Here is a 26,495-nt window from a genome sequence, read left to right on the forward strand (position 1 = left end):
TTTCTTCAGTCAAATAGAAATGTGTAGCGTTTCAGAAGATGTGCAACCTTGTGAAGGGCGTGTTTGGCGCTGAGGAGTCTCATGTAATGTCAATTTTAGGAAATACTGACCCTGGTATGGAAATAGGTTCTTCACTTCTTGATGCTGTGACGATCTTGTATGACACCCTCTTTCTTTGCCGATAGCGGTAAGGGATACATTTATTAGTAAATAAACTAGAGATCAGGAAGGATATGCCAATACATAATATATAACATTATTATTTTCCCTCTTTCTGTTGGATTGCAAATTCCTCTGAGTTGTTCTTCAGTGCTGCCACTCACTCCAAAACTGTATTTTGGAGTATGGGAGCCATACCACTATCACTGGCGCTGTTTTACCTGGGAATTACAGAGTATTATGATACTCTCCCCTGGGCGGGACGGAAGTTTGGTTGGAAGGCTGGAGAAGAAACTGAGATGAAGTGTGGATCTGTGACGTTTAGCACTTACAAACGACCAAAAGTGAAGACATAAAGCTGTTCTCCACTCTTATGAAATCACATTAGTGGTAGATACCAGCCAGGAATAAGTTTCCACCAGTGACATCATAACACAGCAGAATGACTGACAAGCCACATTGAATGTGAGCTAACTGCATACCCTGTAGACATAAAGCTAGCTACATTAACTTACAGTGGCTTAGCCTGTTTAAAGTGCCTCAGGCATACATGCATTTATTATTATTTTTTTTTTAAACTCTGAATGTTTTTTAATTTATGGCTGCGGTTTATCTGGAGGGTCGTAATTTCAGATGGGTTATTTACTGTGTCTCTAAAAAGAAATTGGTGTAACATGGTGAGGACTTAGCTCAGTACTTTTTATAGAGAGCTGTGCACAGGGCTGCATTTCATCAATGAAGGCTTCTTGCAAACAGAGGTTGGTAGTTGAGAATTCATGTAATTCTTGTTGACTCATTCTGCTGTATCGAAGAATAATTGATCATAATCTACTTTTCAACCCACACCAATAACCCTGAAATTCTTTAGCAATTATTTCACACAGCGGGAAGATGTGAGAATGCACGTTTTCACTGAGGAATGTCTGCAGCGAAATATTATTTAGTAGTTTTCTTGACCAAATTGTCAAATATTATCTATATTCTGGAGTGAAAACAACTCCTGTAGAGATCTTAAACAATACGGGAGAATTATTTTATCCACAAATCTCCACCCTTGTCATTTTTCTTTTCTGCTGTTTAATTGACCTGAACTTAAAAGTTAGTATCTAAATATAACAAGCATGTGCAAGGCAATAGGTCTCGCATTTTCGCGAGTTTGAGCTATTGCCATTGTAAATGACAATGCCTTTTATTTATGTTTTGCTTTTTAAAACATAAATAAAAGGCATTGTCATTTACAATGCCAATAGCTTAGACTCTCGCAAATACAAGATCTATTCCATTTCATATGCTTTAAGGCATCGCTGAGTTGCCCCCTTCTGCCTCCCATGGCCCCTGAAGAGCTCCCCATTTGCTACGAGTTAAATAAACAAGCCAGTGGTCACAAATGCGCATGAAAGACGCTCCGGCAGTAAGAGAAACTCATTAAAGAAAATAGTGCTTACAGACTAAAGAAGACGTACCTTTTAACAACCGAAGTAAAAGGGCCAGTCCTCATGGGAGGTTAGAAATGAAGACAAGGAGGTACTAAGGAGGGACTAACAAGCCTAATACCGAATCAGAAGCCAGCATTTACGAAGGACAATAACACAGGCCAATGACAAATATGGGCGGAGACTGGGCGGGGCTTCAAGAGTACATACTCCAATACAGCATTGCTCGCAGAGCAGCACAGGCGCTGCCCAGGAACAACCTAAAAATAAGCAGTTCCTGGCATTCTTATAGTGGTGTCTACCCAGTATTGATCTTTTACCTTTTATAAAAGACTCTAGAACTAAAGCAAGCTGCCTCTTGCCTCTGTGTGCTTCTGTTCAGTAAAACTTGGTCGGCAATAGGGCACACTTGTGATGTTTCCCATAGTATAGTCCTTAACTATGCTACATATTGTTTTTTACTGGCATGACTGAGGTTTAGATACTATGCTTCTTCGGTCCGTGTTCTGCTTGCAGACAGTGATTTTGATGACTTCAACTCTGGTAGTAGTGTCCATAACATAAACCTGTGGGCACCAATCAGTGTCCATTGGCCTCGATATGGATTCCCGATCACTACATGCGTACACTGGTTGCTCAGATAAAATGTTCTCCAACCCTGACATGTAATTGATCCTTCACTCTATCCATTGTCTGTACTCCTTGACAGTGAAAGTTAACAGTAAATTGGTCTTGGATTGCTGCAGAGGTGTTTAGCAAACTCAGTTTTTAACATTTACAAATTGTTGTTTATCGTTGTACTTAAAGATTAGACAAACAAGCTGCTGCCCTTTTTTGTATCGCATATTTACAGGCTCTCGAACACTTTGTAGATCCTGGTCCTCGGGGCTCAGTAAATCTTCTTTTTGGGGTTACAAAATGTGTGGTGGTAAGTACTAGCACTCAGCCCAATGTATATTCATTCCAGCCATTGGACAATGCTCATTTTCGCAAGCTTAAACCATTTTTCTTTTTGTTGTTTCCATGAACGTTCTGTGTACCTATATGCATGTTGGCACAAACTGCAAGCATCAGACTTGCTGAATCAATTGAGATGTGTTGAAGTGCACCATTGTAACATTTCATATCCACTTTAGAAAACGTGAATTCCTTTAGCAATATCCATGTCCGCAGCATTTTCACAATTATGTGTCCCTGTTATTGTGTGATAATCCAGTTGTCTGAACTAGTATCGAAAGCCAGAGAAGCGATTTGAAGAGACCTATATAACGTTGTAGAAATGATAGCTGGATGGTTTTCATCCCTATCGCTGAGGCATTGGTACTGGTGATTAATTGATTAAAGTTGGACCTATTTTTATCATGGCTCCCTCAGCCTAGGGTTCAGAATCGTCATTGCTGCATCAATGCCCTTTATTCACGTTGTCACATGTTAGGATTGTAGGAGGAGCAGGAGGAATTATGTACACATGAATAGGCTCCCTGTGTGGCTGAGCTGACCAAATGTACTTGCAAATTCCAGAAGAAGGATGAAGAGATTGCCCCCTCACTTGTGTCTCATTTGCAACCACAAAAGTGAATGTAATAGACTAGGGTTAAACTATCCTGTACACCATTTATAAATAATTCTAACAAATACGCCCAGCAGATTATTCAACTTTTGAAACCTCTTCAGCCAGACGCACTGTTGAAAGCTGTACAGAAGAGGTTTAAGTGGATCCAGCGTGAATTCCAAACCATGTCAATACTACAGCCTCTGTCCAAAGTAACACCCTCACTGGTATATACAGAGTCTCTTGTGGCTCCATATCTTAGTTCCTATTTATACCTTTCAGTTCCTGTGAAAACAAACTAAGAAACATTGACTCAAACTCAAATATCCGATTTGCACTGAGGAAAACAAAGTGATCGGAGGGTGGCCTGCATTTTTCTCAGCCACTGGTAATTAACCTGGGATGCTATCCAGTCCCAATGTCTTTTTTGCCCACCATGCTACCCAAGGCAGGATCCAAGCATTCCTATTCAGAAGTTACCTGGCCTGTCAGTACGGGTTGGACTGTTTCTACTGGGACAGGACCTAGACTGTTGTGCATATGGCTGATTTCTAGAAAGACAGGCACGCTACAATAGTAAATTTAACGTCAACATACAAATGTCTCAGTAGTTACCTCCAACTGGTTTGTATATGTCATTACATAGAACAGAGAGCCAATTGTGCTTCAAGTCCAAGCATGGTACATAAAAACAGGTTAATACAGTGAGCAGGTCTTTAAGGTTGTGTGGTGTTAGTTTGTTATTGCAGAGAAATTGAGTAGTGGAGATTGCAAATTGAGCAGTCTATGGTCGTCTTCTTTCGTTGTGGTTATATGGACATATTCTAGTGCGCAATTGATGGCTGGAGGTCCTAACAGGAGATTTTCGTAAATAGCCACAAAAAACCATGTCAATGCTAAAAGGTGGAGTGATTGCTTGCTTTTATCTCAGTGTACTTTATAATCATCTTGTCATCAATGTCTCAAAATTGGCAAACAACAGGGATAGTCAGTAGTTTTGTTTTTATTACCTTGCTTATAGTTACTGAGATTTTGGTCCAGATTGGATTATTACTGGAGGAAAGATCCTAATACTTGTCTGAGGAGACCATGGATTCTAAGGGGTAGAACAAGTTTGCTAACTTCAAGGCACTGAGCAGAAAATGCAAACCCAGGCTGACTGATATATATTCCGTGGTGGAAGGCTGGTTCTATACCTTTAGCCCTCTTGCAGGGATTGGACGGGCAGGTCCTCAGTGACGCTACTTCTGCAGTGTGTGACCTGAACTAAAGGGAAGGATTGTGTTTATTGCAGCTGTTTAGGGAAGCTGGGTTGAAGTCCTCTAAGAATCATAGTGGAGGCTCCCAGCAGACAGGTGGTAGTATCCCATGAGTGGAAACTGCATCAGGAGGTTGCAGACATGGCCTTTCTGAAATATGGAATCCCTCAGGTAAATCTTTTTTGGTGCACATCAGAACAGGAAGCCCCTGTTCTCTTCTTGAAGGAGAGCCACCTTGATGGATACCTAGAGTAGATCATGATTATGGACTGATATTTTCCCCTCTGCTTTGTAATTTCCCAGCATTTCTGATTTAATCTAGTTCGGAGGGAGTTGAGATTTTTTAGGTCCTCGGTGATCCTTTGTTTGTAGTACTGAATGAGGAGGACATGAGGTTCAGATATATGCAAGTGACAATTCTCTCCTTGTAGGCTTCTGCACAGGAAGTGTCCTCTGTCTCAGTTGAGGAATTTACAGAAAATCTTCCACCCGAGTCTGGTGAGCCTCAGTCTTCATGTAGAATTCCTGGAGAGCTACAGTATCGGCTAGATTAATTAGAAAGCCTACCGGAGGTTTTGCTGTCGGCCCACATAATGTCAACCGGACTAGTTTACTCGAATTGGTAGAGATAGTTCTTATGTTCATGTAGACAAAGGGATACTGACCCATTGCTGTGTTTCACATCTACTATCTGGGATTTGTTTTATATATGGCTTGGGAATACCTTAATGCATGTGCATTTAAGGGCTTTGTGGGTTGCCTGAATCAGATTCTGTCCTTTCAGTACTTGTTGTTATGTAGTTTCTTAATGGTTTAATGAACCGTGTTCGAGCCTCAGCATCGCCTCAACGTCCTGTGCTTCTGGGCAAACCACTTTATCTCCTCGCGCATACCAAATAATGAATGTGTCCTTGTGTAATGTAATTGGTGCTCATTGAAAGCGCTTGAATGCCTTCGGGTCGAGTTTGCACTATATAAATCTGCAAAAGAAACGCACACAAAAAAACTGGCACCCTCCAAAACCTTTTCTAGTTTCTCTCTGAGACTTCGCCCTGGCTCAACAAAGACCAGCTTGCTAATGTCCAGTCCTCCTCCATGTCCACACAAGGCTCCTAAGAGACCATATTGTTTTGAGCCAAAAAAGGCTTTAAGTTTCTACATCTTAACAAAACATTTTCTGTCGGTTTTTCCTGAAGAAAAGTAAAGTTCAGTTTCCAAACAGAGAGCATCACATTAAAATGTAATGGGCATCAAGATTTCTGATGCGTTTCCTGGAACAAAGGCTCCAGAAGGAATCAGTACCCATTCCACCAGAGGGAGAGCTGTAGCTTTCGCTCCTCTGTGTCCTTTCTTAGACACCTGCCAAGCTGATGCAGATCCTCCATCTATACCTTTTACTTGCCCCTTCTCCCTGGACACATCTGTTGGAGAATTAACTCGTATTGTGTGAGGTGTGCTTAATACCTTCCTCATATGAGGTTTCATGGTTTGCTACATCATCATCTTCTTCATTAATATAACGCGAATGTAAGCCCCTTTTTCTCATCATACCCTCACCTTGATCTTAGCCCTACTCTTTCATTAAGATCTTTACTCTGACCTTAATCGAGGTCTATTTTTATTCCTACACTGGGCCCTAGCTGTAATTTTGACCTTGTCCCTGGCCTTCCTGTCCTAATTTTGATGGATGTTTTTTCATTAATTGTATTTGTACTTGAATAATATTTCAATAAAATGCCTTAAATATATTTTGGAATTAAGAATGGAATGATCATTACTGCCCACAGTGTCTCTGTGAAAGCATCTGTGTTCATTACAGTAGTATTAGTCAGTGCATTTTTTTAGCTTCGACAGTCATTTCCTAAGTACTGTGGCCAAATAATCGAAGCACATCTGTGTTGTTGTGGAAGGCATATCTTCCAAACCACGGTCACAAGAGGAAGCAATTTTCACTGTAGAAGGCATGAAAAGACTGTTCTGTAAAAAGGCTTGGTTAAAAAAAAATGTGTGCAAGTTTGACCATCCAAGTGAAGACTTGCTGGTTTCCTCTAAATTGTCAGTGCACTAGACATATATGCCCTTTTGGTATTTGTAGTAATTGTGTGCTCTCTTGGTCCGAGATTTGAGGAGTTACCTACAGACTGAAAATTAGGATGTAAAGTGGGATAGGTTAATTCATATTTTCTTTTATTGGCATATCTTTTGTTTCCAAAACTATTACTGTCGAGTACTCAAAGGGGATTGTTCATTCTGTAGTTCTTTGGAAGATGAGCACTGGTTTAAGTGCATTTTCACTCCTTCCACTGGGGTTTTAAAGTGAATGTTAATGTTTCCCTTAGCTTAGAACTAGCCCAGTTTAGGTCTCTGCAGATTCATAGGTTACCTGAGGACTCCTTCCTCCATTCTGAACCACAAACCCTTCTCTCCGTTCCTCATTAACAACATTTTAATGTTTACTTCCTCCTCATCTGAAAAGGTCAATGTCATAGATTGTGATTCACTAGAGCATTCTTGTGGTTGGGTCACGCACACTTGCATTATTCCAGACATAATTTTCCAATCCTTCTATATTGTGACACCAGTGTAGAACTAAGATGGTTACAGCTGTGAAATCCGGTTCCTGTAGTCCCAGGGCTTTCAGTGGCAATTTTGCTCCAGTTATGACAATGAGGGTCCTTTTTCACCACAAGTGATTTGAGCCCACAGTACTATTGAACCCTAAAGTGGATAACTGAGTCGTTGTCGACTGTAGTTGGTGCTGGCACCAGAACAACAGATTCCACGCACAAGCGCACAGGATATTTAAAAGCCCTATATTTTGGGAACCATCGCCAGAGTTTGAACTTAAGCGTGCCTACAAACCTGGGGACACAGACTCTGGTAACCTCTTCAGCAAAGACAAAACTGGAAATAGAGGACCGGGGATCCAGATTGGAAAAATCTCCCAATCTGCTTGACTCATTTGGATGTCGTCAACAGTTCCAGACTTGGTCTACCTTCTTGAGCTAGTTAACCAACTAGCCAGCAAGGGAATGATGCCAGAGTAATCTTCAAGGCCTGCGGTGCCAAGTAGAAGGCATGCACCGGCTCTCCTGCAGCATGGACACGTTCAGGTAGGAAGCTGACTCTTACACTGATGTAGTAGATACGACTCTTCCCATTCACACTAGGCGATGACAATGATGTCAATGAATTTGGGTGTAACCTGCTGAACAGCAGCAGGCAACCTGGTGGACTAGAGCAGTGGTGTCCTTGTCAACTTTAACCGGTCCTAACCAGCAGCTGGGTTTATGAACTGAACTGGAAGGTATGCTCTCCTGTAAAGTTCTGACCAGCATCTTCTCCCACAGTCATCAGGGCTCTCCCCTCAACGGGCACTACAGCACGACTTCAATCAATATGATAGGAAGACAGAAGTCCAGTAATATTCTATCATGGATCACAGTCCTTCTAACCTGCACTGGTGTGCAGCTTCTAGATTGTTGAGACACCCTGGAACTACTTACTGGTCAAGAAGGCTAATCATAGCTGACCAATAAGCTCTCCTACCACATTTAAATTCAGTGAAGACCCTTGTAGTCACACTGCACAATCGCAACAAACATGCAGAGTCAAATGCAAAAGGATGCTCTCCTGCAGTGGTGCTGTCTCCAATAGCAGGCCACATCTCTCGCAGATGCAAACTGTGTTAAGATGATGAGGAGGGGCTTGTCAGATACTAAGGCAACTACAAAAGCCGAACAACGTATGAGACAGGAGGGAAACAATGCTAAATTGTGGGCTCCCAGTTGAGCAGAGACCTGGGCAGGCTCATACAAAACCCTCACCCATTTTGGGTTCTCTCACACATAAGCAGCCAAAAGGGATGCGGCTGTGCACTCGAATAGGTACCGGACCGCCCTCTCATGCAACTATAAAATAAACACATATAGAGGCAAAAAAATATTTAGAGACGGGTTTTACATATTTTGCCCCTGAAGTGGACAGGTGAAAATGGTTTTATTATGAATTACTTGCTATGACCACCATTCCCATACAGCCCAAATAAATAGGGCAGTAGCGACATCAGTAGGAGAGCAACGCAGGGTAGCCCTTCTCTCCCGAGCTATGGCATTTCCAACTACAATATTTAAAGATCTTACCACTTTATTACACGGTACCTAAGCACCCTACTTAAGCCTCTTCTTATGCGTTTGAAATAGTGTGGTCAATGCTGTTGGCATTCTGTAATCCTCCTCTCTTGGCAAAGTGTTGACAGGCTGTTGGTAAGCTGACAGCCTAACTTTTACTACAGGCAGCCTGAGGCAACCTGTACACACCTTCCCGCCAGCTGTATCCACTGATCTCAGGCTCCTACAAGAGACAGCAAAAAAAGAGATTGAAGATAAAAAAAAAGACTCCGCAAAATGAACCAGTACAAAGCAAACCAACGTCAATGTTTTCCCACAAAATTAATTATTTTTTTGTTGCCAGTTTGAAAGTAGATTAAGTGTATGGGAGCTGTGCAAGATAGCATTGTAGATGGGTAGCTAACAATAACCAGAATATTTCCTATTGTTATTGCTACTTGGGATTCTGAGTGGTTCTCCGAATTGTGCACATTCAACTTGGGTTTTTGAAGTGATATGTTAGACCACTCCAGCAGAAATTGAAGGTGTCCTTCAGAACTCTTCAATGAAAAATATCTCTTTTTGACTGCTATACATGTTTGATTCTATATGTAGAGCTATTGTTGCTTGGGCCATAGTATTCTTTTAAACCCTATTAAGAAAAACATTAAATATTAATTAAAATATACCTCCATGTTAGACAGGTGCAGGGATGCTCTTGTTTAGAAAGCTTTCTTTCTTTGAAATCAGTGGTGCTTGTGCAACAAGATCTCCTCATTTCACCCTTTTAGCCTTCACTCCATGTTGATAAAGAGAAAAAAAATCACTTTCCTATCAAACCAGCAAAGTCAGTACTCTCTTTACTGTTTTCAGGGGATCACCCAAACCAAATAAAAATGGTCCCTCCCACCAAAAATGTCCTGATATTCTTGGGGCGCGCTGGTGCAATGGCTAGCGTCACGAGAGGAAATAAGACTTTCCTTAAAGAGTTTTTGTATAGTGGTATTAAAGGCCATATAAACATAACAGTACAGTACCCAGAAAGTAAATCAATATGTTTCTTGGCTTGTGCTGGTTCATGCGTATCCATTATTAACATCTCCCTTGTGGTCCTCTATGCCATGTGCAGTTTATCTTGTTGACCAGCGTTCCCATCACCCCCTCCTCCATTAATGTGCTGTGCATCCCATTAATTAGTCATCCCACAGCACTACTTTCCTCCTCTTACTGAGACGTGTGGTTCATTTACTCCAGATAATGAGGTTTGTCAGAACATAAGAGTGTGTATGAATAAGTGCACGTATGATTGTACAAGTAGTTTTTTTATTATTACTGATACAGTATCAGAGTTTTTAAGTGCGTGAATGTGAGGCCAATCAGACTGGATCAGTAGACAACCTGCTCACCTCTCAGTGAGAGATACTGAGCAGAGGGGACGTAAAGGAAATTGTAGTGATATCTAGGCTGATAAGGCAGAGACTTATGCTTTCTGGCTTCAGAGCTGTTTCAGGAGTCCTCATCCATACCATCAATCCACTCTTTGTTGATATCACAACCTTTTGGCTGTGTGCCTTTACCATCTCAATGTCAGTTATCTTTTTTTTTACAGCCGTGAGCCTTGCATGCACTCCTATGGGGGAGGTGACCGTGCTCTGACCTTCAGATAACTGGTCCATGTTAGCCCTCTTTGCCCTCTGAGCTCATCCTGACCTTTATTACTCTCTATGTTTTCCCTAATTCCAGGTACGGAGTGGGTGGACCCCGAAGATCCAACTGTAATTGCTGAAACAGAACTGTTGGGGGCAGCAGCGTCCATCGAGGCAGCCGCTAAGAAACTGGAGCAATTGAAACCTAGAGCCAAGCCAAGAGTAAGTGAATGTCTGGTGGCAATGGTAATGGCTCGTGTGTAATTTTGCAAACAGCTGGTGTGTGCTGCTTACTAGTCGGCTTTATTAATGGCATATGTAAGGCTCTTTTATCCTTGCTTTGACAAGTTACATTAATTGCAAAAATAGATATTTTTGCATGACTTTCCTTGATGTACTCTTATTTAAATGTTCATATTATGGAGACATTTTATTTGTGTTTAGGGGTTCTTTAGTTGAAAGAGGTGAGTACCAAATGCCAGAAATAATGGTCACACATGTTCTTTACAAGATTTTCGATGGTTCAGCCAATCAAAGTCTTGAGAATCGTGATGTGAAAGTACACATTACAGGGGTGGAAAAAGCGCTTGTAGGGAAAGTGAGAGGTGGATGGAAAGTAAGAGTTTCTTTAAATAAAGTTGGAATGATGTTGTGAAAGTTGAAAACAAAGCTTCTGGTTATGGGTCAGGAATAATTTTATATTCTAGCCTTGACTAGTGTGGAATTTTTGATTTAATACTGAGCAATGTGGCACAAGTCCATCTTCCAACCTGGTGAGTTTGGTTATTCTGCAGTAGAATAGATAAGTCATCTTCATAATGGAACCAAGCCTCTAATTCTGATTATTTGACCAGAGTTCGTTTCCCATGTTGCAAGTTTTATAAATATCTGCAGCCTTCGATGTGCCTCGATGTGCCTCATGGGAACAGTCCAGTCCGAACTGCCTAGCCAGGTCCTCCCTGGACCGGAAACTAGCATCCTGTGACCGGTTTCGGGGTATTGCCCCTCATCAGCCAGGCTAGCTTGAATCCAGTGGCACAGTGAGCAAGTAACCCACGTCTGGGCATACCCATCTCACTTAGGGTAAAAAGTGCTAAGCAAACAAATGATGGACGAATGCTGAATAAATCATACATTCACCCCAGTCAAGAGATCTGGGTTAAATCAATCGTTCTTTTGCTCACCATTCCACCCCGGTTTAGACCCAGCCATATGCAAATCAGACTGGACCCTGTGCCTCATGGGAACAGTCCAGCCCAAACTGCCAAGCCAGGTCCTCCCTGGACCAGAAACAAGCACCCTGGGACCGGTTTCGGGGTATTACTCCTCATCAGCCACAATGGCAAGCATCAAGGTTCTTCTTTTTGCCTGATGGCATGTTAGCAGATATATTGTGTGCTGTGGAGGTCCAGAGTTTGTTTGGAATTAACTCTCCTAAAAAGCATGTATTGGAATTTGATATTTGCTTCGTTTCAATCAATTTTTAATCCATTGACTCAAATGAGAAGTAGTGTTTATTCTAAAATGAAATTTTGTTCCATAAGGAGTAAAATTCCCAGATTTAAATGTACATTTACTACATGGCATGGCAGACCACAAGTGAGAACTTCATTCTTAGGTGCATTAGTTGATCTTTTCCCTGTAGAATTTCTGTCATGTGGACCTTTTTGACTCCTTGGCCATTATGGGGTGCCATTGGTTTGTGCTTGCAATTTCCTCTCCTAGGGTTCCTGTGAGATGTTTTTAAGATTTGGTGGCACATCCTTCTCCAGTATGCTTTTCCTCTTTCCCTGTAATGTCCTAAATGCTTCTGAATGCAAAGTGAGACCAAGCACAAGTGTACGTAATGTTTCAGATTGGATGTCTACTGAAAGCAAGGCACAGCTGCAACCAGCTGCAACTAGAGTACGGAAAACGTACGCATCTTTTCATAGGGTAATCTTGCTTTTCCTAGTCATGTTGCTCTTCCTGCTGTAATGTGGGTATTCTGTCAAACGTCTGGGCAAGTCTGGTTCTGCAAAACCTCTGTAAAGAGGCACAATTATGGTGATAATAGGTGATATTGAGTGGAGTGAATCCAGTGTTTAATCGGTGCCGGTGGTTGCCGTTGGGGACACCAGCACTCATTTTTGGGTATTGGTACTTATTTTTCCTCATCAGGCGTTGATGGAGAGCAAGAGAGGAAAAAACATACAAAGGAGGAGGAAGAGAAATACTGAAAAACAATCACAAAGGTAGAAAGCAGGAACTTGCATGAGTGAGCTAAAGTGGCAGGGAGTGTCAGGTAGTGAATTAAACAGGCACAAGGTGGATTTAAGACTGTTCAGCCTTGGTATTAGCCACACTATCTTTTAATCGCAACGGCTGTGGGCCTCTCTGAGCAGAACTTTGGGTACCAACACTCCTTTTTTTACAAATTAAGCCCTGTACAAATCAGTGTGAAAGAAAGCAGCCATTCTAGAGCAGTTAAGGGAAGAGCAATTCCTAGTTTTCCAAATATTTAGTTTGAAAATTGAATATAGAAAAATCTCATTACTGACTGTGTGCAAATCATTTCTTGTGTTGGGGGCATAGAGCTCTGGTTGGAGCATTGTGGTTTCCTCCTATAAAGGCAGCCTTGCTTGCTCCTATGCTTGAGACACGCTAGAACATGATGTCAATCAATCTATCAATCAATCAGGGATTTGTGAGTTGCACTACGCACCAGTAAGGGTCTCAAGGTGCTGGGGGAGAAGGAGGGCATGCTGCTCCGATTCAGCCAAAGAGCCAGAGGCTGTTCCTGAAGGTGTGCAGAGTGGGAGAACGTCTGATGTGGAGCTGGAGCTAGTTTCAGATCTTTACCGCGATGTAGGCGCGATGTAGGCGTAAGCTCTTCCACCTGCACTGGCTCTGCGGATGCGTGGGGTTTCGGCAAGGGCGAGGTTGGCAGAGTGGAGGTTTCTCTTGGGTACGTGGAAGGAGACTCTTTCGTTGAGGTATTGGAGTCCGGTGTTGTGGAGGGATTTGTAGTTGTGAGTGAGTAGCTTGAAGGTTACTCTCTTCTTGACGGGGAGCCAGTGGAGGTCATGTAGGTGCTGGGTGATGTGGTCTTGTCGTGGGATGCCGAGGACGAGTCTGGCAGCGGTGTTGTTGATGGTCTGGAGTTTTCGGAGCAGGGATTTGTTGATTCCAGCATAGAGGGTGTTTCCGTAGTCCAGTCTGCTCACAGGACGAGGACTTCAGTCTTCTCCGAGATGAGCTTCAGAAAGCTGCTGCTCATCCAAGATGCAACGTCTTTCATTCCTTCCTGCAAGCTGAGTCTGGTGGTGTTGAGTTCCTTCGTGAGGGAGAGGATGCACTGGGTTTCGTCGGTGTAGGATACTATGCTAAGTCCATGCTGTCTGACGATGGCAGCGAAGTGGGCCATGTAAATGTTGAATGCGTGGGGCTGAGCAATGATCCTTGGGGTACTCCGCAGTTGATCTCTGTGGGTTCGGAGAGGAAAGGTGGGAGTCTGATTCTTTGGGTTTGGCCAGTGAGGAAAGAGCGGATCCAGTTGAGGGCGGTTCCTTGTATGCCGACGTCATGAAGTCTGGCGGTGAGAGTGTGGTGGGAGATGGTGTCAAAGGCTGCAGAGAGGTCTAGTAAGATGAGGGCCACCGTGTGGCCCAGGTCGAAGAGAGTGCGGATGTCGTCTGTGGCTGCGAGGAGGGCGGTCTCGGTGCTGTTGTTGCTGCGGAATCCAGATTGGGAAGAGTCGAGAATGGAGTTGGCTTTGATGAAGTTCGGGAGCTGGATGTTGATGATCTTCTCAGTGATTATAGCTGCGAAGGGGAAGAGAGAGATGGGTCTGTAGTTTTTGAGGTCCGTTGGGTCTGCGGAGGACCTTTTGAGCAGCAGCTTGACTTCTGCGCTTTTCCAGTCGTCAGGGAATGAGCCGGATTTGAAGGTGGTGTTGATGGTGTGTCGTAGCTCGGGTGCTATGGCTCTGTGGAAGATGTGCGGTGGGCTGGGTTCCATGGGGGCTCCTGATTGAATGCTCTTCATGGTCGTGGTGGTGTCTTCTGTGGTGACCGGGGTCCAGGTGGAGATGGTAGGCTGGCTGGCGTTGCTGGAGGTAGGAGTGGCTTAAGTGTCTGGTGTTTGTTCATTGAAGTTATCGTAGAGGGACTTGATCTTGAGATGGAAGAAGGAGCCGAGTTTGTTGCAGAGGTCCTGGGAAGGTGTGACTTCTGAAGCTGTGCTGGGGGGTTTGGTGAATTCCTGAATGATGTTGAAGAGTTCCTTCGAGTTGCTTAAGTAGGCGAGGATTTTGTCCTATATTAAGATCCTTTTGGTGAGTCTGATGCGTTGGTGGTATTCTGTCATGACGTCCTTCTAGGTGGTCCGAACTTCCGGGGTTTTGCTCTTTCTCCATATTTTCTTGAGACGTCTGCAGGTGTGTCTGGATTCTCGGAGGTCGGTGGTGAACCAGGTGGCTTTCATGGGGCACTGTCGGAGTTACGGGGGCGGGGAGATTGTCTGCGCAGTTGGTGATCCACCTGTGTAGTTCATTGGCTGCAGAGTTGACGTTGGTCGTGGTGAGAGGGGAATCGTGGTTGAGGGTGGCGTTGAGGTGCTCCTCGGTGACCTTGCTCCAATTCCTTCGCGGAGGGCGTGATGTTGGTTTGTGAGCGGTGGTTTTATCGAAGGAGAAGTGTACGCAGAGGTGGTCCATCCAGAGGGGTTGCGTGGTGTGGCTGAAGTGGATATTGTTCCCTCCTGCAAAGATGGGGTCGAGGGTGTGTCCTGCCTTGTGGGTAGGGGTGGCGACGAGCTGTTTCAGTCCCATGTTGGCGAGGTTGTCCAGGAGGACGGTGGAGTTGGGGTCACTGAGGTTGTCAATGTGGAAGTTCAGGTGTCCGAGCAGTATGTAGTCCATGGGGACGAATGAGTGGGGTGCTATGAGGTCAGTGATGGTTGTGGTGAATGCGGTTCGTGGTCCGGGAGGTCTGTAGGTGAGGGTGCCGCCTAGGGTCGTTCTGGATCTGGGAATAGAGTTGTTCCATAGAGGACGAGGAGTCGTTCGTGCTGGAAGTGGTGAGTCCTCCTCCTGGGTGGGTGGGTCGATCCTTCCTCTGGATATTGTATTCGTCGGGTATGGTGATAGCAATGTCGGGGGCGGAGGTGGAGTTTGTACAGGTTTCTGTGAGGATGGCGACGTCTGGCGAAAGGGTGTCGAAGGTCCCAGATCTCTAATGCGTATCTGTGCAGGGAGCATACGTTCACCGGAGCACGAGGCAAGAGACTGTCCAGCTTGTGCCTCTTTCGGCTCCAAAAAGACCATTCGGGATCGTCGAGCTCGAAGAACAATGGCTCGCTCGTCGACCTCCATTCCCGACGACATCTTCCAAGAGGGCGTTGATGTACCAGAACAGGAGCGGGTCGAAGAAGGCCTAGTCAGCGCCTCCGAAGCAGACTCCGACATCGAAGACATCACTCTTGGGCAATGGGTCGTAAGTACTGCCGTCGACCCCGTCACCCCACCACCGAAAAAGGCTTCAGTCACACCACCTTCGGGCCCAGGTGCATACCAAGAAAGTACTTCTCTCGCCCCGCCTCCGGGCCCAACCAAGAAGCCAACAACAAAGCCTTCAGGCCACTCGGGATCGAGTCAACCTGCCGTCGGTACAGAAAGTCAGACCCCGGCACCGAAAAAGAAGACACCGTCCTCCTCCTCGGTGCCCACTACTGCCTCCGCATCGACGCACTCGGCACCCAAACCTACCGGCACCAATTCCTCAACTCCGAAAAAACCATCGGAACCGACCAAAAACCCGCTACCGAAAACTACAGACTCTCAAACTTCGGAACCAATAAAGCATTCTGAACCGAAAAAACAACCGGTTCCGCAGGCCCCTACAGACGCCTCAAAACCTCATGGTTCCAAGCCCAAAGAGCACAAAACCGCTCTACAGTCGGTGCCGTGCAAGCATTCGGAACCGAAAAAATCGGCACCGAAGGACATGCCTCCCACAGAAGAGCTTTTTAAACCGGATCCCACCCAAAAGACTCTTCTTAAAGATCCAAAGACTGGTCAACTGATTCTGAATTCTAAAAAGAGACCACTGGACTCGCCTACACCGGCTCCAGCCCCTAAAAAGAGGAACATTGCGACATCTCCTCTCAGGATCCCTTCTCCACCTCCTCCACCACACCACTCTCCTACACCATCTCTTCCACCAGTGGACGATGATGATACTTCTGATGACACAGGGGAGGGTGCAGATGATGAGCCACTAGGGGATCCTAGTCCACCTCATACCCCAGACCCATGGGACGATTACAATACACCAGATGTCCCTAACGTGCCACAGGACGACATCTATCCCTCTAGACCATGGTTACTCATAGTACGGCCCGCAGGCTGCCAGCGGCCCGACAAGCCTTCCTTGGCGGCCCGCAGACCTTGCAGACATCCTACCTGTGTTTTAAAAAAAAAAAAAAAATTAAATAGTGTTAGCAAACACTGCTGCAGCCCGGACTCTGAGACTCTGCTCTGTGGGGCCGGGGGATTCCAGTGATTGTCAAAGTGGAGATGCAGGGGCCTAAGAGGTGAAATACAACAAAGCTTTATTAACATTTAAATGGTCTTTTAAAGACCTGTGAAGTACTGGGGTGTAGCTGTGTGCGTGCGCTGGGAAGTTGTCTCAGTGCAGCTGTGTGTGCGCGCTGGGAAGCTGTCTCAGTGCAGCTGTGTGCGCGCGCTGGGAAGCTGTCTCAGCCCGGGCTGAGGGCTGACACACACATGGGGTGAGATGACAGAGGGTGACGGAGGGAGGGAGAGGGAGACAGAGAGGCACAGTCTGGGGGAGACAGGGAGGTAGACAGGGAGACAGAGGGAGGGAGCTGAAGACAGAGGAAGGGAGACAGAGGGAGGGAGCTGGAGACAGAGACAGAGGGAGAGGGAGACAGTGGGAGGGCGAGGGAGTGCGAGGGAGGGAGAGAGAGACAGAGGGAGGGCGAGGGAGGGAGGGTGAGGGAGGGAGAGCGAGACAGAGGGAGGGCGAGGGAGGGAGGGCGAGGGAGGGAGGGCGAGGGAGGGAGAGAGAGACAGAGGGAGGAAGAGAGAGACAGGGGGAGGGAGAGGGAGACAGAGGGAGGGTGAGGGAGGGAGGGCGAGGGAGGGAGAGAGAGAGAGAGAGAGAGGGAGGGCGAGAGAGAGAGAGAGGGAGGGCGAGAGAGAGAGAGAGAGGGAGGCCGAGGGAGGGAGAGAGAGACAGGGAGGGCGAGGGAGGGAGGGTGAGGGAGGGAGGGAGAGAGAGACAGAGGGAGGGCGAGGGAGGGAGGGGGAGGGAGAGAGAGACGGAGGGCGAGGGAGGGAGAGAGAGAGACAGAGGGAGGGAGAGGGAGAGAGAGAGAGACAGAGGGAGGGCGAGGGAGGGAGAGAGAGAGACAGGGAGGGCGAGGGAGGGAGGGCGAGGGAGGGAGAGAGAGACAGAGGAAGGGAGGTTGAGGGAGGGAGAGAGACAGAGGGAGGGAGGGCGAGGGAGGGAGGGCGAGGGAGGGAGGGCGAGGGAGAGAGACAGAGGGAGGGCGAGGGAGGGAGAGAGAGACAGAGGGAGGGAGGGCGAGGGAGGGAGAGAGAGACAGAGGGAGGGCGAGGGAGGGAGAGAGAGACAGAGGGAGGGCGCGGGAGGGAGAGAGAGACAGAGGGAGGGCGAGGGAGGGAGAGAGAGACAGAGGGAGGGAGGGAGGGCGAGGGAGGGAGAGAGAGACAGAGGGAGAGCGAGGGAGGGAGAGAGACAGAGGAAGAGAGAGAGAGACAGAGGGAGGGCGAGGGAGGGAGAGACAGGGAGGGCGAGGGAGGGAGGGCGAGGGAGGGAGAGGGCGAGGGAGGGAGGGCGAGGGACGGAGAGAGAGACCGAGGGAGGGCGAGAGAGAGACAGAGGGAGGGAGAGAGAGAGACAGAGAGAGAGACAGAGGGAGGGCGAGGGAGGGAGGGCAAGGGAGGGAGAGACAGAGGGAGGGCGAGGGAGGGAGAGAGAGACAGAGGGAGGGGGAGGGAGGGAGAGAGAGAGGGAGGGCGAGGGAGGGAGAGAGAGACAGAGGGAGGTAGAGAGAGACAGGGAGGGCGAGGGAGGGAGGGCAAGGGAGGGAGAGAGACAGAGGGAGGGTGCGGGAGGGAGGGCGAGGGAGGGAGGGAGAGACAGAGGGAGGGCGAGGGAGGGAGGGCGAGGGAGGGCGGGAGAGAGAGACAGAGGAAGGGCGAGGGAGGGAGGGTGAGGGAGGGAGAGAGAGACAGAGGGAGGGCGAGGGACGGAGAGAGAGACCGAGGGAGGGCGAGAGAGAGACAGAGGGAGGGAGAGAGAGAGAGAGACAGAGGGAGGGAGAGAGAGAGAGACAGAGAGAGAGACAGAGGGAGGGCGAGGGAGGGAGGGCAAGGGAGGGAGAGACAGAGGGAGGGCGAGGGAGGGCGAGGGAGGGAGAGAGAGACAGAGGGAGGGAGGGCGAGGGAGGGAGAGAGAGACAGAGGGAGGGAGAGAGAGACAGGGAGGGTGGGGGAGGGAGGGCAAGGGAGGGAGAGAGAGACAGAGGGAGGGCGCGTGAGGGAGAGAGAGACAGAGGGAGGGCGCGGGAGGGAGAGAGAGACAGAGGGAGGGCGCGGGAGGGAGAGAGAGACAGAGGGAGGTCGAGGGTGGGAGAGAGAGACAGAGGGAGGGCGATGGAGAGAGACAGAGGGAGGGCGAGGGAGGGAGACAGAGACAGAGGGAGGGAGACCGAGACAGAGACAGAGAGAGAGATGTGTGTATGCCGGGTCTGGTGGCTCAGTGGACGAAGGCGTCTGCTGCAGGGACCTGTGGTCAACCTCATAGTCACAATATTTTTTGCTTTAGCCCCGCCCCTCCCCATCTCACCCCGCCCCCACCAGTGCGGCCCTCGGCCACAAACCACACTGTAAATTTGGACCCCGAGAGAAAGTTTGTGAGTACCCATGCTCTAGACCTTCCCCTCCAGAGGATACCATGGGCTTCAACCAGCTTGTTCACAGAGCTGCACAGTACCACGGGGTTGACTTACACACAGACCCCATGGATGAGGATTTTTTAATGGATACTTTTGATATCTCACAAAAGACCACCTCCATTCTACCCATGCTGAAAGGGGTAATTAAACATGCACCAGAAGTGTTTAAAGACCCTGTTAGGGCTAGGGTTATCAACCCAAGAATTGAAAAGAAATATAAAGCCGCTCCAGCAGACCCAGCATACATTAAAGGCCACATTCCGTTGGATTCGTTATTAGTCTCCAACGCCAGGAAAAGGGCTAACTCTCAAACGTCGGGGGATGCTCCACCTCCCGACAAAGAGTCCAAACTCTTGGACGCTTCCGGTAAACGCACAGCGTCTCAAGCAGCTAACATATGGCGTATCGCCAACACTCAAGCCTTGTTAGCTAGGTATGATAGGGCGCACTACGACCAGCTAGAGACCCTATTGCAACACCTGCCTGACAAATATAGAAACAGGGCTAACGACCTCATATAAGAGTGTAAGCTCATTACTAACTGCGCTCTAGACGTGGCAGACACCGCCTCCCGAGCCATAAACAAAAGTGTCCTTCTGCGTAGACACGCTTGGCTACGCATTTCAGGTTTTAAACCTGAAGTACAAACTTCCATTCTCAATCAGCCATTTGATCAGGAACACTTGTTCAGACCTACCGTGGATTCATCTCTCGAGAAGATGAAAAAAGACACTGACACGGCTAAACCAGTGGCATCCTTGCAATGGCAAGCTCCCAGACACTCCTTTTGTCGCTCCTCTTACAGAGGCTATTCCTTCGACAACCCCTCCACGTCTTACAAGACTCCCCCCCCCCCCCCCAGCACTTACACACACACCATTTGTGCTGCACACACAGCAATCACACACTTCATTCACCCTGCACTCATACAGTCTCTCCACTCATCCAGTGGACTCTAATTACTCCCCCTGCACTCATACAGGCACACCTCTCACCCTACACTTATGCAAATCTCTGCAGTCTCTGTCAGAGGACTATCGACCCTGCACGCACACAGAGACCACAGGCTGCTGCATTAAACCCTCCATGCCCCCTAACTACTCAAGCAGAGTCCAGTCGAGTGCCCTTCCCACAGTGTGTTGGAGAGGGAGTGTTTTTGTGTAGGCCCAGCGGAGGAGCAATCGGGCTGCAGGAGTTCAGTCAGGCTGCAGGAGTTGGCGACCCCCTGGGAATTGCCAGAAGTGGCGGAGAAGGCATATATTTTGTCGTCTTGTAGCCTCCCTCCCCTTCCAACACTACAGGAGCTTGAGTCATTGAAGATAACAGGAGGCTGTAAAAGCAAGGCGTTCAATCACCAAGGAGCTAGCACCCCAAACATAAAATAACACTCTGGATCTTGGTTTGCAAGTTTTCAGAGGAATTTTAATTTTTGCTAAATTATTTGGCACCAAAAGAGTTCAAGGTCACATGTACGAATACAGAGGCAAGAGAGGTAGTTTAGGATTCATGCATGGCAACGGCGGTCTCCTCCCAATACTCTTCACTATAATCACTTTATTTATGGTTATATGTCTCTGCCTGGTTGGAGTGCAGCATTCGATAATGGGAGATATTGATAACCTAATATTGTGGGCCCGGGAGATACAGTTGCCTTAATTTCCCCCTTCTTGTTTTCACTTGTGCCTAGTTACGCAATGAGAGCTTTTTAGGAATCATTCATTTTTTATTAGGTGGAAGTTCTAGCAAATGGACACGGCTTCCTGCCTACATCCATAGGCCGGCAGTGCGAGATATAGGCATCAATAATACACAGCGCTGACGCCCACAACCCGGAGGCAGGCTGTGTGTCAAGCAACGTTGCAATGTATCAGCGTGCATCTTCCAATTGTGAGAGAATGAAAGAAACACACAAGAAAAGAAATGACAAAAGGTGAACAATACTTACACAAAATCCCACCCAAACCCAATGTCCCTCCCTCACCCCTCTCCGCACCAGTTATTGCCTTGCCTTGCGCATCAAGAATGCTAATTATAAGTTTGGGATAGTTTCATGATTACGCTGTCCGTGTCTGGTTTTAGGCTCATTTCTCCAGTGGAAGTAATTTAAGGATCTGTAGATATTTAGGACAAGTCACCTCCCTCATATCTCTTGTTAGCAATTGCAAAAAGGGTGCCCCTAGCTTGGCATATTCCTTCCCCTTGCCCTAAACGCTAAGAGACATGCGTTCCATATCTAACAGATGCCACAGGTGATGGATCCAATGCAGCACTTCAGGCATGGACGGCTTACCCCACTGGGCTAAGATGACCTGTCTGGCCGCTAAGAGTGCAAGTGCTATTTGCCTACCACGTATGGATTTTAAATGGAGGATTTTAGGTTGCGAGAGGCCAAGGAGAGTGTATTCTGGGGCGCGGGGCAAGGAAATTGCGAACGCTGCATCAATGTTATCAAGGACCTCTGTCCATTAGCGTTCCAACTTTGGACAATGCCATAACAGGTGAGCCAGGGTGCCAGGCATCCCACAGCCTCTCCAGCAGAGGTCCGATTTGCTTTTGTCCCAACAGTGGATGCGAGCTGGGGTGTAGTGCCAAAGTGAAAAAACATTAAAGGAGGACTCCACCCCTGCTGTGTTATGTACAGTGTGGTGCGTTCTGTAAAATATGTGTTCCCATCCTTTGGGAGTTAGCGGCCAACCTATTTCTGTTTCCCAGCGCACCTGTGCCCGTGTGCGTTGCCCAATGGGATGTGCAATAAGCATAGCATACAGTAACCGATATGAGCCGGTTGTCATCCTGTTTGCGGAGCAACCATTTTTCGAACGTTGTGAGGGGTCTAGACATGAGAGCATAGTTAGAAGGCCTAGTGATCCAGCGAGTTAATTGACAATAGGGATAGTTATCCGTTGCTAGGAGGCCATAGGAAGTATGTTAATAACACCCTCGGAGATTTCCTAGAATCTAATAACATCTTACATTCTAGCCAGTCTGGTTTTCGTGCTAATTTTAGCACGGAAACTGCTCTCCTTGAGGTCTCTGAACTAATTAAAGTCACCTTGGACGGTGGCGGTCGAGCAGTGTTGGTCCTTCTTGACTTATCAGCAGCTTTCGATACCGTACCCCATGACCTTCTCCTTGATCGTCTTTGGAGGTGCGGTATCGGACATCTTGCTTTGCAGTGGTTCCGGTCTTATCTCACAAATAGACAACAAACTGTCTGGTCCCCCCCTTTTGAGGCTCACATAGATGCTATGAATGTTGGAGTCCCTCAGGGCTCCATCCTGAGTCCTACTCTTTTTAATGTGTTTGTGGCACCCCTGGCAACGTTGGTTGAATCTTTTGATGCTAAAATCGTCTCGTACGCAGACGATACTCAATTACTTTTCACCTGTGCCAGGGATGAAGTCCTGGATGGTGACAAGATAAAGCTCTGCCTTTCAGCAGTCTTCAGCTGGCTCAATACCAATCACCTGAAATGCAATTCAGATAAATCTGAAATGATCTTTTTCGGCGGTCCTCCAGATGAAAATTGGCGTGACTGGTGGCCATCTAACATGCTTCCGCCCGCAAACTTGGCTACCATTGTAAAAAATCTGGGGGTCAAATTAGACAACAAACTTTCTATGAGCACCCAAGTACAGTCTGTGGTAGGCACCTGCTTTGCTCTGCTCAGGATGTTGCGGAATTTCCTTCCTCTACTCTCGCAAACCCATAGAAGGACAGTGGTGCAGGCTCTGATCCTGTCCCGACTTGATTATGTCAATGTCCTTTATCTGGGAATACCTGAATTTCTTCTTAACCGCCTCCAAGTAGCTCAGAATGCTGCCGCTCGAGCGATTTTTCTTGCTGATCGACGCTCACACACTTCCCCTCTTCTGAGAACACTTCACTGGCTGCCGATCCGAAAAAGAATTCATTTTAAGGCTCTGGTTCTTGCCTTTAAGGCCTCCCATAACATTGGTGCTCCCTATCTTAGAGCCCGCTGCCTTCACTACGTGCCGACACGCTCACTACGGTCTTCCTCTGCACACTTGTTCCGTACGCCCAGGTTTTACCGTGCACGACTGGGCGGCCGTTCCTTTCAGGTTTTGGTATCGTCTTTATGGAACAAGCTCCCTGTCACTCTACGCCAGGAAAACGATCTCTTATGCTTTCGCCGCAAACTCAAGACACTGCTGTTTTAAACTTCTTCTAGGGCTCTTTTCTTAGCCAGCTTTTTTGGTTTGTTACGGGTCTTGTGCTCAGCGCCGGGACACTCCTGGGAGTAGCCGCGCGCTTAACAAATACCTAGTAACGTAACATAACATAACATAACCCCGCTTGAGCTGCTCGAAGGGGACCACCCCTCCATGTCGAAGAGGGAACCAACCCTCTTACAACCTTCCTCTCGCCACCTCTGGAACACCGCAGATGCCTGCCCAGGCGGAACGCCGGGGTTGTCCACAATGGGGGTCATCGGCGAGGGAAAGTAAGTCCAGCCTCTCGCCGTAGCCACCTTGTCCCAGAACTTAAGCGTTGAAGAGGTGACTGGGGATGAGTATAGGCCCCAAGCCCTGTGTTTGCGTGGCAACCATAGTTCCCTCCAAATGTTGACACCCGCTACTGACTGGTCCATGAAGTTCCAGTGCTTGCTGGATAATGGTGTGTTCCATTCCACCAGGTATCTGAGGCATGCTGCTTGATAGTAGCTCCCGATTAAGGGTAGCCCCACCCCTTCCTGCGATTTCGGACTTGCCATCTGAGTAAGTGAGAGACGTGACTTTTTCCCCTCCCAGGCAAACTTATTAACAAGGGCCTGCAATTGCTTTAACACTCTGGGCGGGGTAGACAAAGGGAGCATTTGAAATACATAAAGGATGTTCGGGAGTATGGTCATTTTTACCGCCGCAATCCTTCCGAACCATGTGAGTCGCAACCGCGACCAGGCGTGTAGTTGAGCGTAACCGTCCGAGCAATTGTCGGAGCTAATTTAACTCCCAGATACACTATGTCCGTCTGTGTCTACTGGAATGGGAACTGCAGTTGCAAACTGTCTACCTCCTCAGAAGTGACGGTCAAATTCAGAATGTTGCTCAGGTTAACCTTAAACCCCAAACGAAGAGAGTTCAGCGAGCTAAGCAGGCAGGGTTGACTGTGGTTGTGTAAGGGAAAGGATCACATCATCTGCATACAAACTCAACTTATGGATGTCCGCTCCGAATTTCAAACCCACTATACGCTGGTCGTCTCTTATATGCAGGGCTAATGGCTCCATGCAAAGCGCAAATAAAAGCAGGGACGGGGGCACCCCTGGCGAGCCCCCTGGGAAATGGGAAAGAACACCGATCTGCTATCGTTGACCCTCACATATGCCATGGGCACATGGTAAATGCACCGGATCCAGTTAATGAAATTCTCCCCGAACCCATAGCCGCACAGCACCGCAGATAGATAGTCCCATCCTACTCTGTCGAATGCCTTTTCGGCGTCTATCGATAACAAGAATGCCTGCCTACCTGATCGCTGTATACTATCAATGAGGTGGAGAAGTCGCTTAGTGTTATCCCCACCCAGCCGCATCAGTATGATCCCCGATTGGTCAGGGTCAATTAAGTCAGCCATAAGAGGATTCATTTGCGCCGCTAAGATACCCGCGAAGATTTTCACATCTATATTAAGGAGAGCGAGAGGTCTATAGGACCCACACTCCCGAGGATCTTTCCCGGGTTTCAGGATGACGGATATCGCTGACATAGAGGGCGTCACCTCCACCGACTCTGTAGGAGAGTGGCCTCGACTGCATAGTTGCCCCCAACATTTTGCTGATGTTTTGACTGTTTTCTGACTCTAGCCAGGCTGTGGCCCTGCTATCCAGGGCCCCAGCCTATCTGCTTCCTCTCTAAACTGATGTGAGTTCCCTAGGTACATACCAATTGGATACTGAGGACACCCTGTGAGCCCTTGTAGATGGTACCCTAGGTACCCAGGGCATGGGTCCCTCAGAGGCCTACCAGGGGCTGCAGCACTTATTGTGCAACTCCTGGGACAGCCATACAAACTGACACCACCAGACCACTACTGTAGTCTGGGTAAGGTGGTGCTTGCACCCCTTACAGGGATATAGGTATCCTGTATCCTACTTAAAATACAACACATATATCCTCATAGGTCACCCCTAAGGCAGTCCTTGCTAATCCTACAAGGCAGGGTGCTGAGATATGTGTGAGGGGGAACCCCTACCTGAGTAGGGCCCCTCTGCAACCTTGGTTAAAACTATTGCTGGGTTGTTTGTAGTGCAGCCATACCATATACTCTTTACCGCATTATAAGTAATCGCGATAGCGTGATAACTTCAGTGGCTGCACAGAACCATGCCATGTTTGGTGTCATACATCGTAGAATCTTACCCCCAATCCAGCCATGGGAGTGAGGGCATGATTCCCCCCTGCTAGAGGGGTGATATGGTAAAAGCGGCAGATTTTAGACACCAATTTAAAAGTGCACACGTAGTACAAAATGGATTCTACCTGCCACCCACACGACTCTGGCTGCCTATTGCTGGGCAGAACTCCAGCCACGGCAGCTGGACAATAGGGATCTTGTTGCAGGGAGGTGTTCCAACCTCCCCAGACAGACTATGTTGATTAGAACTGGGTGGGTGCCCGGCGATTTGGCCAGTTTCAGTCTAGAGATGGCCGAGATCACCTCCTCTGTGCGGATCTCGGAGTCGAGCGCCTCCACTGAGGCTTTAATGAGGGGCGTGATCCCACAGGTGTCCAGATATGCGCTGGGGTCATATACCGGCGGGTCTTGCCCGGTGTAGAGACTGTTATAGAAGCTGCGAAAGACATCTACAATTTGTTCATCGGCACTCTGTTCCACTCCGGCGTGGTCCCGCAGTGACTGAATCTGGGTCGCCTGCATTCTGGCTTTCAGTCTATGGGCTAGCATTTTACTGCACTTATCGCTACTAAGGTAGAATTTGTGGCGGAGAAGAGCGTATCCCGCCCTGTCAATGTCTAAATGCTTCAACAGGCGTCTGCGATTCTCCAATTCCCTCCACACCCGTGGTGCACTGGTGCGCTTGTGGATCGATTTGAGTTCCCCCACCTCCCTCTCGAGTTCTGTGCATTTCTCCTTACGAAGCTTATTATATGGCGCCGAAATGGCAATGAATTCTCCCCTCGTGACAGGGCCTCCCATACAGCTGACAGAGACGTAGAGCCCACATTGTTATGCGATAGATAGTCTATTATAGTTTGTCTAATGCGCTTCATGGTATTCTCGGAGTGTAAGAGGTGTTCTCCTGAAGTCGCCACCCAGGGGGAAACGCCTGTGAGCGCTGCGCGGGCATATGTACTGAAATAAGGGCGTGA

The 26,495-nt window shown here is 47.7% G+C and overlaps 1 protein-coding gene across 7 annotated transcripts in view; it reads left to right on the plus strand.

The window, feature by feature from the left end:
* The window catches only part of TLN2 (talin 2), a 1,262,084-nt gene that overhangs the window by 1,174,069 nt on the left and 61,520 nt on the right, over positions 1 to 26,495 (plus strand). For 5 of the 7 annotated variants that reach the window (XM_085643650.1, XM_085643649.1, XM_085643651.1 and 2 more), the window contains 2 exons: positions 2,446 to 2,520; positions 10,256 to 10,380. In XM_085643650.1, coding sequence (XP_085499776.1) covers positions 2,446 to 2,520; positions 10,256 to 10,380 — 200 coding nt within the window. The remainder of the gene's footprint in view (positions 1 to 2,445; positions 2,521 to 10,255; positions 10,381 to 26,495) is intronic. The other 2 variants (XM_085643655.1, XM_085643656.1) reach the window with 1 other exon arrangement.

This window comes from Triturus cristatus, chromosome 3_1, assembly GCF_964204655.1.
Source record: "Triturus cristatus chromosome 3_1, aTriCri1.1, whole genome shotgun sequence".
In the NCBI taxonomy this organism is placed as follows: domain Eukaryota; kingdom Metazoa; phylum Chordata; class Amphibia; order Caudata; family Salamandridae; genus Triturus; species Triturus cristatus.